The sequence below is a fragment of the Daucus carota genome, chromosome 9 (assembly GCF_001625215.2).
Source record: "Daucus carota subsp. sativus chromosome 9, DH1 v3.0, whole genome shotgun sequence".
In the NCBI taxonomy this organism is placed as follows: domain Eukaryota; kingdom Viridiplantae; phylum Streptophyta; class Magnoliopsida; order Apiales; family Apiaceae; genus Daucus; species Daucus carota.
In genome coordinates this window covers 25,864,183-25,879,956 of record NC_030389.2, presented here as the reverse complement: position 1 = coordinate 25,879,956, position 15,774 = coordinate 25,864,183, and the positions used below count along the sequence as shown (strand labels likewise).

Genomic DNA, 15,774 nt, shown 5'->3' with positions numbered 1-15,774 from the left:
ATCAACATCAAACTCATTGTCACCAGCAATTGAAGTATCTATGTTCGGATAGGAACCATCTCCAAATAGACAAAACCCAACTGGCAAATTTCCTAAGTACCTCATTCCTGACTTGATCATTTGACTGCCCTAGACGCATGTTACGATGTAGTGTGAAAACCTTGCAAAATTTCCAAATTCGAGATCTGGTGATGCTAGCATTAACAACATCTGCACGAGAGGCAAATGGAATGACAGGAAGAACTTGTCAGAAATCACCACCAAAAATAATTGTTATTCCCCCAAACGGTTGATGATATATTTTTGGATCAACTGATTTCATCAAATCACGCAGGGTGCGATCCAAACACTCAAAAGCGTAGCGATGAGTCATTGGTGCTTCATCCCGTATAATTAAACTGGTTTCATTAATCAGCCCAGCAATATCAGAGTCATGTGCTATATTGCCAACAGAAAAATCATCAAGAATGATTGGAATTTTAAAGCGAGAGTGAGCAGTGCGTCCACCTGGAAGAAGAGTTGCAGCTATTCCAAAAGATGCTACAGGCAACACAATTTTACGCTGTGCACATAACTTGTGTATCAAAGTTCTCCAGAGAAATGTCTTGCCACAACCACCGCTACCATAAACAAAAAAAACACCACCTTGCCTTTGTTCAACAGAACTAATTACTTCCTCAAAAACTTTCATTTGTTCTTCGTTGCAATTCTGAATTAATTTGTCAAATCAATCTGCATGGCAGCAACATCATAATTTGTCTCATCCAGAATGAGATTATTTGTTCCTGTGTTCAGATAAATTGGTGGAGGTTGTGGAAACATTGGATAATCAGACAGGCTCTTACCAACAGCCTTTAACAACTAATGAACATCTGAAAAAGCAAAGAAAATAAAAGATAAGTTATAAGGTAGAATGCTGTTGACTATTAAAAAATAATGTTTTTACCTGCAAGAGCATGATAAAGAATCTCCTCATCAGTCAGAGTGAGTGTGGGATTGCCAGTGGTTTTCCGTATTTGGTGTAATATATCATCAGTCAAACATTCCGTATGCGAAGACCATAATTTGTAGATATCGTTCACCTGGAAATTGACAATGATGTGAACAAATAGTTGTCTGATCTGGGATGCAAATCCACATTTTGCACACTCTGCAATGACCTCATGCCATTCATTATCATCATTCAAAAAACCATATTGATTGGCAGCTTCCCTGAAAAGAATTGTACAATTTTTCATCTATAGTCCTTAGAGCTTCAAATGAGACTGGTCCTTTTATTCTTGAGAGAAGCATACGTAAATACCAGACATCACCGCTGCTATGGTGGCAGTAGGTCAAACGGCCAATTTGGAAACCTTTCTTGCGGGGATTCCACGAACATTGTGAATCATTCCAAACATAATGTTTTGGGATTTCATCATATGTATACTGTCTAGCATTACTGTCAACTGTGTTCAGATGAAAAAATGCCTCCAACTTACTTCTACGTGATTTTTCTCTGTTAGCAATCTTCTTCAAAGGTTCATCTCATCGGAAGGTACATGATCGTCTGCCAGGAAGGTGGAAAGGCAAACGCTCGACGGAGATGGACCTATGATGAATATCAAAGCCAAAGGTATGATATTCAGACTCAGCACCACAGATATATCTTCCATCAAAATATTGTTGAATCTCATCGACAGGGTAATCTTGCCTGGTTTTTTGAGTTGCTTTGGAACCACGTATTTCAACAGTAGCTCTGTCAGGACCTTTCAAACAATATTTGAACAAATGTTTGATGCTGCGAGCATGGCAACATATTTCAATATTTATGTGACACTGGTACTTAACCAACAAATCTCTGTTGTATGGGACAACCCATTGATTATCAAGTTCTGCATTTCTCACGTTAACTGTAATCCCAGTGTTCCTCCTCTGGTAGACGGGAAAACCTGAATCATCAAAAGTTGTGCTCGCTGCATACCTGTGACATGTTGTTGTTTGAGCAAGAATGTAAGTGAATCAATTACAGTGAATTGTATATTGAGATCCTTATAAACTTTGTAATTTGTGCTTACTTCTTGGGAAAGTGCCTAGAACATTTGTGATTAATTATGCATGGAGATTTTGGGAATTCTGGACCACATGGACCATGTATCATAAATTGTTTGACAGTCTCATAACCAGCTAGATCAATTTCTGGATCAGGGATTTCAGCTGAAACAAATTTGTCAACATTTCTTTTCAATTTTATTTTTGAATCAGAATCCAGCCATATCAACATATGCACATGAGGCAGTCCGCGCTTCTGGAATTCAACGACATACATAACTGAAAGGGAAAAAACCAAGTGAAGAGGTAATCAATAAATGAAATGAATTAAATGACTTCAGTAATAGCTTAATGTTTAAACTATTTTGTAAGCAATCTATTTGTTCAATCTATACCTCCAATGCATGTTCCAAAGAAACTTTCTTGGCGGATATCATTGAGCAGCTGATTTAGTTTGAGCTTGAATACTCTAGCTATTATATCAGGATTATCAACAGGGGTACCATATGGAATCAGCTTCATCATCTCAATGACCTCTAGCCACATAGGATTTGATGTCATGGTATGGAAAATGTCCGGGTGGCCAATGTGACGACACACGGCAAGAGCATCTTGAAAATTCTGTTGCATATATCGTTTTGATCCAGCGTAGCCCGCTGGCAGAATGAAACTTTTTCCAAGATTAGATTTATCTAGATCACCAGAACGTATTGTATCACATATGTGACTGTACAACTCACTCCTTAGAGTCGTCTGATGGGTCTGTACCACCATAGCCGCGCCTGCTCAATTGTAGAGAATGAGTCTACAATATACTGCTGAAACAATCGTCCACCAAGTCTTGGGGACATAACTGCAGAACGAAAACTCATTTCAAGAGAGAACCTAAAAAAATGTAAAATACATGCGAAATTAACAACAATAAAATACCTTCACTGTGTCTGACTTGTAGTCTGTATGCATAGTAATCCTTCAAGGTTATACTCTCTCTGGTTTTACCACGCTGCTCTTCGGTTGCTTGATATTTTAATCCTAGGTGAAATCCATCTTCACCATTAGGAAAAAGTAAAGGATACTGCAACGCCATCAATTTTGGATGAATGCTGGGAATCCGTTGTAGTCCAGATTTGATCTCATCAACAATGACGTCACGACTCTGATCAGTCTCTTCTTGATCACCGACCAAGATTCCAGCAACTTCATTTGAAGGACCAGGGCGATTCTCCTTACCATCAGTTGATTTAGATACTTTCAAAAAGATATCCAATTCAACAACATTGTCCTTTTCAAACCTATCACGGGCAGTTCGGAATTTTTTCACAAGTTCATTCTTTTCATCCAACATTACAATTAGACCACTAACAATCTCCTGATTAATTTCATCTGAACGATCAGCCTCAATCCACCTCATTCGGTTTACAACCTCGTTAGCAGTGTCATAGATATATAGTTGTGAGAATTTGGGATCCTTACCTTCGTCTGGAATCAATGAACCAAAAAGGTGATGGTTCTGACCATTCAACTTATATATGTTAGGCGACCCTCCTCTATTTATTGATGTGTCCACATTGCCACCAGCTGACGTGAAGGCAAACATAGTATTGTACACCCGTGTATTACGGTGGAAGTGAGGACCTTTGACCGGATCATTATAAAGCTGCCAAAGGTATGATGGAGTTCTTGGAGCCGGCGGAAGCTTCACTTTGCCATTGCCACAGCATATATTGTACTTGAACAAACCTTTTTTGACACCTTTGTTAGATCTCTCCTCCGCCCACATTATTGATTGACATTTAACACATTTGCCCATAGGTGGACCAAGGCATCCATACCCTTTTAGAACTGCATAAGATTAATTCAGTAAATTATGCGAACAACTCATAAAAAGCAATTTGAGTACTGGCATGGTTTACATACCAGGTTTTAGGTTCTTTTCATATCTGGAGTTGAAGTCTTCGTCATGTTCCGAATAATCTAGAATTAATCCATAGGTTCATCAATAGGAGAAGGATTATGTAAGAGAAAGAGAAATATGGGTTAAAATGACATGACAATACCATCATCACCAAGGAAGTCATCATACAATTCATGATCTGCAATGAATGAGGATTCTCCTGAATATAAAGTAGTCAAATGTTAACAGTAGCATATTACTTCAATAAGAGCATATGTATTATAATTTCTCTCCGGAACACATACCGTCATCAAGATGAGTGGACAAAGCAGAACTATGAATTGGTTTTGTCTGATTGGTTAAAATGTTTCTGGTAATACAACTCAGATCATCAGGTACATGAAGTCTAGATTTCTTTGTTCTTTGTTTAGGCATTTGTTCCAAATGAACATCCTGCTGTTCATCACCTGGCTTCCTTCTCTTACCGTGGACATCTAGAAAACAATATCTTATCTAAGATAAGTAATCTACACTGAGAAAAAACATATAAGGAGAAAACAAAGTCGTACAGGAATGTGTTTTAGTATTAAACCGTTGAGGCTGAAGATTGAAACCACTCAGAGCAGGAGTACTTTGGATATTAACTGAATAAAATATTGTGGTTAAATAATAGGTTAAATCCATTAGATCCATGAGCATAATTCGGTCATTGATAAAAAGGTGCAGGTGGAACATTTTACCATTATTGTTTTCAGATGAAAACAAACCTCGGCTTGGCAGATGAACATCGGCCTAGCAAACAACAATTCCAACTTTAGTTTTGAAACCAAATTCTTGTGGCATCTTAAGTAAGTGGACATGTTTGAAACAGCAAGGGACAAACCTTCTGGAATAAATTAATGCAAACAGGAGATCTAGAAACACAATCACTACATGCAGCAGCCAATCCCTTCTTAGTATTAACATTAATGTTGACTGTTATAGTGGAGGAAAAACACATGATATCAGGGATAAAAAACACACCTAACCGAAGCGCACAGAACTTTAATATGTGGAGCTATGGACTGAATATAAGGATCATATCTTTTTTAGAGACATTGGCTGAGACATTACCCTGCTCGTTTGAGAGCATGCCATTGAAAGTCGATTTGAGAGAAGAACAGTTTGTTAAGTTTGTCAAATCAGAGAAGGGCGTCCTAGGCGATTTGCCTGAACATGAGTGCAAAGGACTTAACTTTGAAATAAAATCAAACAGATAGTGAACATAAAAAAATTAGGTAAATGAAGTTAAATCTGTAACCTTTTCGATTCTTGTTTGAAGAAGCAGCAACAGAAGAAAGAGGACATCCCTCTTGAAGCTGAAAACCCAAAGAAAGACATGGAAAAATCTTGTATAATAGCAAAATCGAGAGTAGAGTTTATGCCGGAAAGAAAACAGGCAAAGCAGTGTGAAGAATAAGATGCGAAACTTACATCGTCCATGAATTTGTGGAGCTGAATTGTCGACTGTCAGCGTATCGCCCTGAAAAAATGGAGAGAAAAAAGGAGTCTCTGTTTTTGAAATTCAAATTCAAAATGCAAAGAAAGTGTAGAGTGATTAGAAGGACATAAGATTGACGTGCATATGTATATATCAAATATCCATTTGTGCGTTACATTACCCAGCAGTTGATCCCGCCAATTTTCAACATATTTAAATGAAACGCAGCAAGCCTTGGAAATTTTGAAAGTCAAACACGTGCATGATGGGAGTACACGTGACAATTGGAAAAACAGGCTGAATTCTTAATGGCATGAGCCGTGAAAAAAAGGCTGAAGAGGGGTATTGGTTGTAATCTTCCAGCTAAAATGGGAAGAGTATCTATCTATTTATAGATTAAGCAAGGAAGAAACGCTGTCGTTTGAGTCTCAGCTATTAGTCTTTTGTTTTGATAAAAACGTTGTCGTAATCGTACTAGTATCAGTATGGGTTTCCGTGCTATAACGGCCTGTCAGTCAGCCAATTAGATAGGGACATGTGTCCAAGAGTGGGGATAAAAGCAAATGGAGTCTGGTGGAGAGAGCATGCTGGATGAATTGTTTGTTTTCATTTCTTGTCTTTCTTGTTTTTGTCTCTGTAACCAGTACCGTTATGGCTTTAATGAATACAGTCTCCCTTTGATTTCAATTTCAGTATCCGTGTTCTATTTAGATTTACATTAAAATAGCTTCAAGGTTACAAGTGGTATCAGAGCTCGTCTTTCCTTGGCGACTATATGGCTGAAGGCACTCGTTTTCGTGAACTGGATACTCGCCTTAGCACCCATGAAGGGAAGCTTTCAGAACTTCATGAAGGTCTCACTAAATCCAGGACTGAGGTCACCCAGCAAGTGACCGACATGGGGGGTAAAATGGATAAACGATTGGATGCTATTGGAGTCCGGATGGAGAAGCTGGATAAGACCTTCTTGGAGGTCAAGCAGCTGTTGTTGGGGTTGCAAAGGGCTGAAATCGGGTCTGGTGGCGAAGGTCATCTAGGGAGCTCAGCTATGGTGGTGTCTCAGTTCTCCGATCCACACATGGGTACCTCTCTTTCTCACTCTTCTTCTATGACTGTACCTCCTGTTAGTTTCACTCCTCTTACCACTTCCCTCCCCTTTCCGCCTATACCTACCTACCCACTGCATATTCCTATACCAACTCAAGCTCTATTTATGGGGGCTCAAACCCTATACACCTCCCTCTCCTCATTCTCAGATGTACAACTCCTTCACCAACTCAACCATTTCTCATACTATCCCTCATCAAGTATTTACCCCATTTAACAACTTCACTTACCAGTCTCATATCCCTCCCCAACCCCACAACTTTACCCCTCTTAACCCACCCCCAAATTACCACAACTTTCACCTAACCCTAAAATCGAGTTCCCCAAGTTTGACGGTACAGACCCTAAGGGTTGGGTTATTAAGTCTGACCAGTATTTTGAATTCATTCCGGTGGAGGACGGTAGAAAAATGAAGCTGGCTGGACTACACTTTGAAGGTAGGGCCAATGTGTGGTTCCGTTTTTATCAAGCCAGTAAGGGTCTTGTGGCTTGGAAACTTTTCACGGCTGATGTCATAGCCAAATTTGAAAACCCTGAAGGAAAAGATGTGCAAGAGCTGTTCAATAAACTGAAACAAACATCTTCCGTGGCTGAATATGATGATCGTTTTGAAGAGCTTAGGGCTATGGTGCTGCATAAGAACAGGGGATTTACAGAGGAGTATTTTGTGTCCATTTTTTTGAGTGGGCTCAAGGAGCACATTTAAGCCTCTATGAGAATGTTTCGTCCACAGACTTTTAGTGACATTGTATTTCTAGCTAAACAAGAAGAGGCCAAGGGCTACAAGTCCCAAGTTCCATATAAACCCAGTGTTCCTACTACTACCAACAGTCCCCCACCTCTGTCCAAATCAGAGTCAAAGCCTTATTCTGCCACCACTAAAGTCACTGGTAATGAGTTTCCACGCTCCAAATCAACTTTAAGCTCCAAAGAAATATTGGCAAGAAGAGAACGACGCCAATGTTTTCACTGTGATGATCCCTACCATCCTGGCCAAAATTGCAAGGACTGGCGATTCTTTATTACAAGATGGCATGATTTAATTCGGAGTAATTATATGCAGATTGAAAATAATAAATCTGGTACATTAAATAATAAATCAGAATATTAATGAGTGCTCCTACAGCCAAGAGTGAAGAGTGTCCTACATGAGTGCTCCTATAGCCAAGAGTGACCTTGCTCGTTACATTATAAGATGACTAAATGTAACTACTATATAAATAATAAATCAGAATATTAATGGTATAATAATAAATCTTGAATATAATCTTAAATTAAACTAGTATAATAAATAATTAAACATAATTAGGAAGGAAAATAAATCTCGACTTGTAATAATAGGAATTGATTTGTATTCGAAGACATATTTTACATTGTCAGAAGAGTAATATATTTGTTATTGTAGTTATGGCCGAGGATGATAATACCTGGTTGAATCTTCCTAAGTATTCCCGAGAATATACTGAAGGAGTCAAATTATTCATGAAAAATGCAATGGCCAAATTTTCCAACGGAAACGAAATCAAGTGTCCTTGTCGTAAGTGTGAAAATTGATTCTGGTTGTATTCTAATAACGTGTATGATCACCTCATATGCAACGGACCTTCTCCGACATTTGTTAACTGGATCTATGAAGTCAAGTCATCGAGAGACGATAGCAATGAGATGGATCCTGAATTAGATACTGGATTCGACGACAATCTTGATGAGATGTTAAATGTTACGTATGGAAACATGGGACCAAATGCGGATGCAAGAAAATTCTTCCGTCTTGTTGAAGATGGAAAACAGCCCCTCTACCCGGGTTGTAAGAAATTCTCTCGATTGAGCTTTTTAGTTAAGCTTTATCATTGGAAGTGCGTTAATGGTGTAACCGAGGCTGCGTTTGGAGAGATATTGGAATTGATAAAAGAGGCTGTTCTAGATATTAACGTGCCTCCCTCCTTCAATTCTGCAAAAAATATCATCAAGGATTTGGGGCTCGATTACAAGAAGATACATGCATGTCCAAATGACTGCATGTTGTACTGGCGTGAGAAAAAAAATGAAAATTCTTGTAAAAAGTGTGGTGCTTCAAGGTGGAAAGGCGTAGCACAAGGCTTGAACAGTGGCAATAGTAAAATTCCGGCCAAAGTGATGAGATACTTTCCGCTCACACCAAGGCTTCAACGAATGTTTATGTGCAAAGACTTTGCCACACAAATGGTGTGGCATGCAGTGGAACGAAAGAATGATGGAAAGTTACATCATCCGGCTGATGGTGAAGCTTGGAAGACGCTGGATGCCGAATATCCGGACTTTTCATCAGATAATAGAAATGTGAGACTAGGTATAGCTGCTGATGGATTTAATCCATTTCGCACGATGAGTTCAACACACAGCACATGGCCTATTGTAGTTGTGAATTACAACCTTCCTCCATGGCTAAATATGAAACCGGAAAACTTAATTCTCTCAACATTGATTCCGGATCCAAATGATCCTGGAAACAATATTGATGTCTACATGCAGCCACTAGTAGAGGAGTTGAAAGAGCTATGGAATGCTGGTGTGAAAACCTATGATGCTCTGACAAATCAAAACTTTATGTTACGTGCAAGTGTCCTTTGGACCATTAGTGACTTCCCTGGATATGCGATGTTGTCAGGGTGGAGCACAAAAGGGAAGCTTGCGTGTCCAATTTGTCATTACGAGACATCATCAATGTATTTGAAGCACAGTAGGAAAGTGTGCTATATGAACCATCGGAAATTCTTAGACCCCAATCACAAGTGGAGATCTGACTAGCGAAGATTTAATGGTAATATTGAGGCTGGAACATGTCCTCCAAGGTTAACTGGAAGGCAAATTGAAGTATTATTAGATGGTTACCAAAATGACTTTGGTGGTGTAGGAAAGAAAAGAAAAGTTAGTTGTGATGTCAACCCTTGGAACAAGAAGTCAATACTCTTTGACTTGCCATATTGGAAAGACAACTTAACGCGACACAACCTAGATGTTATGCATATAGAAAAGAACATCTGTGATAGTATTTTGGGTACTTTGTTGAATATTAGTGGTAAGACGAAAGACCATCTCAATGCACGACTAGATTTACAAGAATTGGGCATTCGGAAGGCCCTTCATCCTACCACCTCCAATGATGGAAAGCACCTTCAAATTAGTGCGGCAAACTTTGACCTGACTAACAAAGAAAAGGAAATATTTTGTTCGGTCCTTCAAAATGCAAAATTCCCTTATGGTTTTGCTTCCAATATCAGCAAATGTGTGCAAGATAGGAAAGTTATGGGATATAAGAGTCATGATGCACATGTAATAATGCAATATTTGTTACAATTCGCTGTGAAAGGAACGTTGAAGCCCGAAGTTGCAGTACCTTTGATCAGACTCGGTGAGTTTTTTAGAGGTATATGTGCTAGAGTTATTGAGCCGGATGAAATTAAAAAGTTGCAGCATGAGATAATCGAAATACTCTGTCAGCTCGAGAACATATTTCCAAATTCCTTTTTTGACATAATGGTTCACCTTCCTGTACATTTGTGCAAAGAGATTGAATACGACGGACCTGTCCACCAGAGATGGATGTATTCAATTGAACGATACCTGGCTGTGTTAAAGAAATATGTTCGCAATAAAAGCAAGCCTGAAGGGTCCATTGCAGAAGGGTACCTTGCTGATGAATGCTTGACATTCTGCGCAAGGTTTCTAAATGATGGCGAAAAGGCAGTGAATCTAGATACACATGACGGGTACTGTATTGGTTCAGGGAGGAACAAGCATGGAATAAATATTCACTTGTTTGATGATACTTGGATCGCAGCTCATCGATATGTTTTGTTCAATTATAATGACAAAGAAGTTGAAGATCTCATCGAGTAAGTCTATGTACTTAAACTGAATCTTAGTAAATTAAATAATTAATAATCAAAGTACATAAAGATAATCAATTAATCGAAGTAATTTAAGATAATTAATTACTATGCATGTTTATGATTTCAGGGCACATCGTGCATTATTAGACAATAATGCAAATGTCAAACGGTATAAAAGGGAAAGAACACTTACCGAGGAAATATGTGAGTGGTTCAAGGCTGAAATTTCAGGAAAAGCAGGTGTTTCCAAGGAATTAGCTGCCCTAGCAAAAGGTCCATTACGAACAGCTAAACGATTGAGTGGGTATGTGATAAATGGCTATAGGTTTCATACGAAACAAAGAGACCATAAGTGTACCACACAAAACAGTGGCGTCTACTTGACAACCCTAACTACAAGTTTTGCAAGCTCAAAAGAATGTAATCCATGTGTATCTGATGTTATTTACTATGGATCAATAGAAGAAATAATAGAAGTCGACTACTGGGGTGCTTTTAGTGTCGTATTGTTTAGGTGTACTTGGTATAAAGATGAAAAGGATTCTTTTGGTTTTACTCGGGTTAACTTTAACAGAACTGGTCAGAAAAATGATCCATTTGTCATGGCAACACAAGTCCAACAAGTGTTTTACATTGAAGATCCAGTTGAAAAAGGATCTAATTATCCTGTTAAGAGGATGTCAACAGAGTTTCATGACAGGAATGCAGAAGAAGATGAATTAAAAGCACAATTTTCCAATGACACGATATTACGTTCTGTAATAGAGTCACAAGACCATGATGTTAGTTGTGTCAGAGAAGATGTTCCTGCAAAACAAATTCCCATTCAGTCATATAAAGATCCTGAATTAGACTCGTTAATCTGTTGTGTGCTACGTGTTATTTTAAAACTTTTTGATCTAGTGCTAGTTTATGAAATCAGTGCTCTTTTTATGACTTATACTTGTTTAACTGGTTTTTGTATCTTAAGACTTGGTATATGCTCTGGTGCATAAGAATTGACAACCAAATATATGTATCTTAAGACTTGGTATACTTATTTAACTATATACTTTTTGTTTGTTTTTATCAATGATTTTTAAAACTGTAAAAATTGGCTAGTCATCATAATTTATAATCATGTTGAGTAATTTAATTTTAGATTTCAAGATGATCCTGGATTAATTCAATTAGAAAAATGTATATAGTCTTCAGGCCTGCTAGAGATGGAATAATCAGCAATTCTGTTTATTTGAGAGCGTGTCTTTTTATTGGTTTTATTTTGCATAAACAATCTCTCCTGTACATTTCTGCTTTGATGTACTGGACTGTGATAGTGTTACAAATTGACTAAATTATTTCCATTTTTTTTGTACAGGATGGAGAATGATAGCCTGACTATCCGATTTCACCACAGAGGAGACTTCTCAAAGACCACATATTCTGGTGGATCTTTTGAGACTATTGACACGGACCCTGACCTATTTTCTTATTCTTTTATTGATGGAGTTTGTCAAAGAGCTCAAATATGAAGAGATTGCAGGAATTTATGTAAGCAATTCGAAGAATAGTGGCTGGAAACTTGTGACTGATGACAAAACTGTTGGGGAATATATGAAAGGAAAATCTGAGCTTGATTTTTACATTGATTCCAATGTCGACCAATCAATACCACCAATGAAGAAAATGCAGCCTCATGTGATTGTAAGGCCAAGACAAAGCCATGTAATTAAAGGAAAAGAAAAAATAGCCGAGAAGAAGATATTTGTGACACTTAAGAATATCAATGCTGAGAAAACACGCAAATTAAGGGATATGAAGGACGAGAAGGAACGCAGAAAAAACACAAGGAAGATGCTTCAGTTTAGCATAGGTTCAAAAGATGCAGTGCAAGATAAAGTATTGGAAAGCGAAGAGGAAATCAGAACTGAAAATGATGGATTGCTTGGTCTCGAGGAAGCTTTGAAAACATATGAGATACCTAACAAAGATGAGGAGATAACAAAAGATGTCCAAGGTGGTGAGATAATAGCAAAAGATGCCGAAGGTGCTGGATGCAATGAGTATGAAATGATGCGGAATAAAAATGTTGAGAAGAATAAAGCATATTTGGCTGAACTGGGAATAGGCCAAAGTAAGTCAGCTAGCCTTTGTGATCAAAAGAACAAAGACAAATCCAAGGCAGCAAATGATGATACCAGTGAAAGCGAATACATCCCAAAAAATGATGGGGCTGAACAGGCAAGTGATGATGCTGCGGATGAAATTGTCACTTCAAAGGTATGTTTCCTACCTTATTCATTTGCATCAATTCTAAATTATATATTATCATTGTTTGTGATAAAAACAAATATGTTGTTCAAAAAAAAGAAAGGTTAAGAGACAGAGAATTGAGACTCGTGTTGGCCCAAGAACACGTGCCCGATCTGCAAATATGGCAGTTGAGTCTCAAAAGAAGGAAGCAGCTGTGGTTTCACATCCTGATATAGTGGTAATATTTTAATATTTTAGCTTGCTTTCTAATTGATGGTTCACATTTCATTCCCGAAAAGTTAAGGTACTGAAACTAATTTCCATTAGTGAAAAGTTAAGGTACTGAAACTAATTTCCATTAGTGAAAATATTTTAATATTTTGCTTTGTAATCAAAAAATGAAAGTTAACAGGAGTGGTTATGAAAGATCTGTTAGGGTTATACTAAAATATTCGTTTGAAGTATATAACAATTATTTGAGAATCTTGAATGCATGTTTTCACATTGTCTATATATTATATATTGTAGACAATCTAGTATCAAATGGGATAGCAGAAGATTAGATTGTCAGACTCCTTATATAATATAATAAAGGTTCACAGTCGAGGTGGTGTTAGACAAACCACTGGAACGGCTGAAGTATTATTTGGAAATAGTTTATCTTGACTATTGAATAATACTTATATACTTTGTGTATATTGAACGGGATCAAAATAGTAGAATAATTGTTTCTTTAATTCTAACAATAAAGAACTAAGATTCTATGATGTTATTAATGCTTAAGTTCTTAATCCGGATATAGTGATTGACACTTGTATTTAATGCACATGCCTTGACTCATAAATTAAGTAATTTATTTTAAATTACGAATTTATGTATTGGGCAATGACATTATATGCAGAGTGGGATATTGACTATAGAAGGAAACCGTGTCCGAAAAATATATTCGGGTGATGATGTCCTCTTGAAAGCTCATAAAGATAATTATGCTTTAGTCCTGCAGGCAGATTTGTTCTTGCATAATTATAAGGTTGAGTAAATGATCAAGGATAAAAGATATTGATTAAATTAATTGTCAGAAATTAATTTAATTAATGGACATGCGATATCTTAAACATGGGGAATTTATAAGAAATTAATATGGGAGCCGAATTAAATAATTAATTTACGGAATTAGGAAAGGTAGTGCAAATATTAGTTCTTTAGTGGATAGAATTAATATTTAATGACATTGGGCCTGGCCCGGAATGTCATTGGAAGGCCTGACCTAATGATCCATGATCCCTGCTGTAGCCTATATATATTCTCGTTCTCCTAAAGCTGAAAGACACACCAAAAACGAATTAATCCTAGAGTCAGAGAGAGGCAGACGTTTTTCTCAAGGAGACAGCTAGGGTTTTGGGTTTTCGGAGCTTTAAGGAGAGGCACACCTTGGGAGATCGAAGGCCACACTTCGTCCAAGGAGAATCAAGGAATACAGTAGAAGACGTGGATTTGAATCGCTTGCGCCGTAGCGATTAAGGTTAATATTCTGTTCGAACTTTTAATTAGTACCATAAAACGCAGGACCAAGGTCCGATTGATCCTACAATGGTATCAGAGCGAGGTTGCGGTTCTGCGATTTATGATATGTAGTCCACGTCATGATTATATATGCATGTATATAGTGATTCTGTGATGCAGGTCGTTGTCCACTATTATGGCCGTGTTTTAATTATTCTGTTATGTTTGGATTCTACGTGGTTTATCGTGGCTGTTGTAAATCACGAGGGTTGATCGTGATAGTTTAATCTTGTAATTCAATTTGTAATTGTTTTAGATTATGATCTGATGTAATAGAATAGGCTGGTTCGTCTGTACAATTAGTATGTAATTGTTTGATCAACGGGGCTGCAAGAAACAAGGATCTTCCGCTGCTGCGATTAGGGTTTCGGGGGTGCTGCACTGTTTTGGGCGTAACTTTTGCATACGATGTCCGATTTGGGCGAATGAGCACTTTTCGGAGACGGCAGAACGAGACGAAGCTAGCCACAACCCGGGGAAACCCGGTTAGGGTGATTTCGAAGGTGTTTTTCGGAGTTTTTCGAGGCATTCTGAGGCCGTTTAGGCCTCCAAACGGGCTCTCGAAGTTTTCTGGACAGATCTGGATTCTGACGAAGGATGAATTCGAAGCTGATTTTTCCGGGGCCATAATAGTGGATGTGCTTTATTATGATTCTTGATTATTGTTATTATGTGTTTCTTGTTTGTGTTGTTATGTCATGTGATACTAACCCTTCGCATGCTAGAATGACATGGACATAGGGATGTTTTTAATTAATGCTTTAATCATGCTAGTATGCTCCCATGTTATGTGTTCTTTATGTGTTCTTTATGTTGCTATAACCATGATAGTATGCATGTGGACTTCGAAGAAATAACATAGGGCGATGCATCTAGATTAAAATCCTCAAAGCAAATTCTAAGTGGGAGAGGGAGTTAATATGGTTTTACATCCCGTGGTCTCCATCATTGTTTGTATGTAATTTAACATAAAGGCGAATATAAATTATGTATACGTCACCCATCGTGGCATGTAATTTATGGTGCCTAGAATGTTATAGATATTACTGGAACAAACTTCTTAAATTAATACGAATAGATACGGATTTTCTTTATCTCTGATTTGGGGCGATTTCGAAGGCTTATGGGTATTAAGTGAGACCGATGTGACTCCTCCACTGCCTAGAAATCAAACCAGACACGAATATTGAATTGAAGTATTCTATTCCAGAAATATTGGAAGGTATACATGTCGCCCATCGTGGCGTACCAAGTTCCATAGGTTTCGGGTAATTTAAGATTTGATGATGGTATACACTTAGCTATGAAAAATAATATAGACCACCCCAACGTGGCTTATTGTTTAGTAATAGGACCGAAGTAACGTTTAAACAAATTTAGGTGGTATACATGTCACCCATCGTGACGTACCAGAAACTTATGGTGTTTAAACGTTAGTGCATTTAATTTTAATAATTGTTAGAGGAACCAATAGGACTTAATTTTTTATGCACCCTTCTTTATGTGTAATGTGATTTTTTCATGCATGATTCTCAGGATATAATGGGGTTTAATCCACTGTTCACCATACTTAAGGATAACAAACTTACCGGACC

The 15,774-nt window shown here is 37.7% G+C and overlaps 2 protein-coding genes across 2 annotated transcripts; one reads left to right on the top strand and one right to left on the bottom strand.

Moving 5' to 3' along the window:
- Positions 1-861: 861 nt before the first annotated feature.
- Positions 862-5,407, bottom strand: LOC108201344 (uncharacterized). The gene is made up of 15 exons (XM_017369636.1): positions 5,399-5,407; positions 5,226-5,283; positions 5,039-5,134; positions 4,809-4,900; positions 4,666-4,717; positions 4,231-4,419; positions 4,089-4,145; positions 3,949-4,005; positions 2,962-3,873; positions 2,427-2,813; positions 2,058-2,310; positions 1,542-1,963; positions 1,304-1,448; positions 947-1,212; positions 862-872 (listed from the first exon to the last, which is right to left on the bottom strand). Exons 1-15 carry the CDS (start codon positions 5,405-5,407, stop codon positions 862-864), a joined length of 3,006 nt encoding a protein of 1,001 aa, XP_017225125.1.
- A 1,514-nt stretch (positions 5,408-6,921) lies between these two features.
- LOC108201343 (uncharacterized) lies at positions 6,922-11,379 on the top strand. Its single transcript, XM_017369635.1, has 6 exons — positions 6,922-7,140; positions 7,246-7,402; positions 7,918-8,049; positions 8,149-9,231; positions 9,406-10,387; positions 10,512-11,379. The coding sequence occupies exons 1-6, from the start codon at positions 6,922-6,924 to the stop codon at positions 11,377-11,379; spliced, it is 3,441 nt and encodes a 1,146-aa protein (XP_017225124.1).
- The last annotated feature ends 4,395 nt before the right edge of the window (positions 11,380-15,774 follow it).

Bases quoted from the DNA above. Each gene is read 5' to 3' on its own strand.
- LOC108201344 (XM_017369636.1), bottom strand. The intron at 4,006-4,088 runs GTATTGTCATGT...GATTAATTCTAG, and splicing joins TGACTTCCTTGGTGATGATG to ATTATTCGGAACATGACGAA. The intron at 2,311-2,426 runs GTATAGATTGAA...TTTCCCTTTCAG, and splicing joins CTTTGGAACATGCATTGGAG to TTATGTATGTCGTTGAATTC.
- LOC108201343 (XM_017369635.1), top strand. From the start codon at position 6,922: ATGAAGCTGGCTGGACTACACTTTGAAGGTAGGGCCAATGTGTGGTTC. The intron at 8,050-8,148 runs GTAAGTGTGAAA...GGATCTATGAAG, and splicing joins CGAAATCAAGTGTCCTTGTC to TCAAGTCATCGAGAGACGAT. The intron at 10,388-10,511 runs GTAAGTCTATGT...TTATGATTTCAG, and splicing joins GAAGTTGAAGATCTCATCGA to GGCACATCGTGCATTATTAG.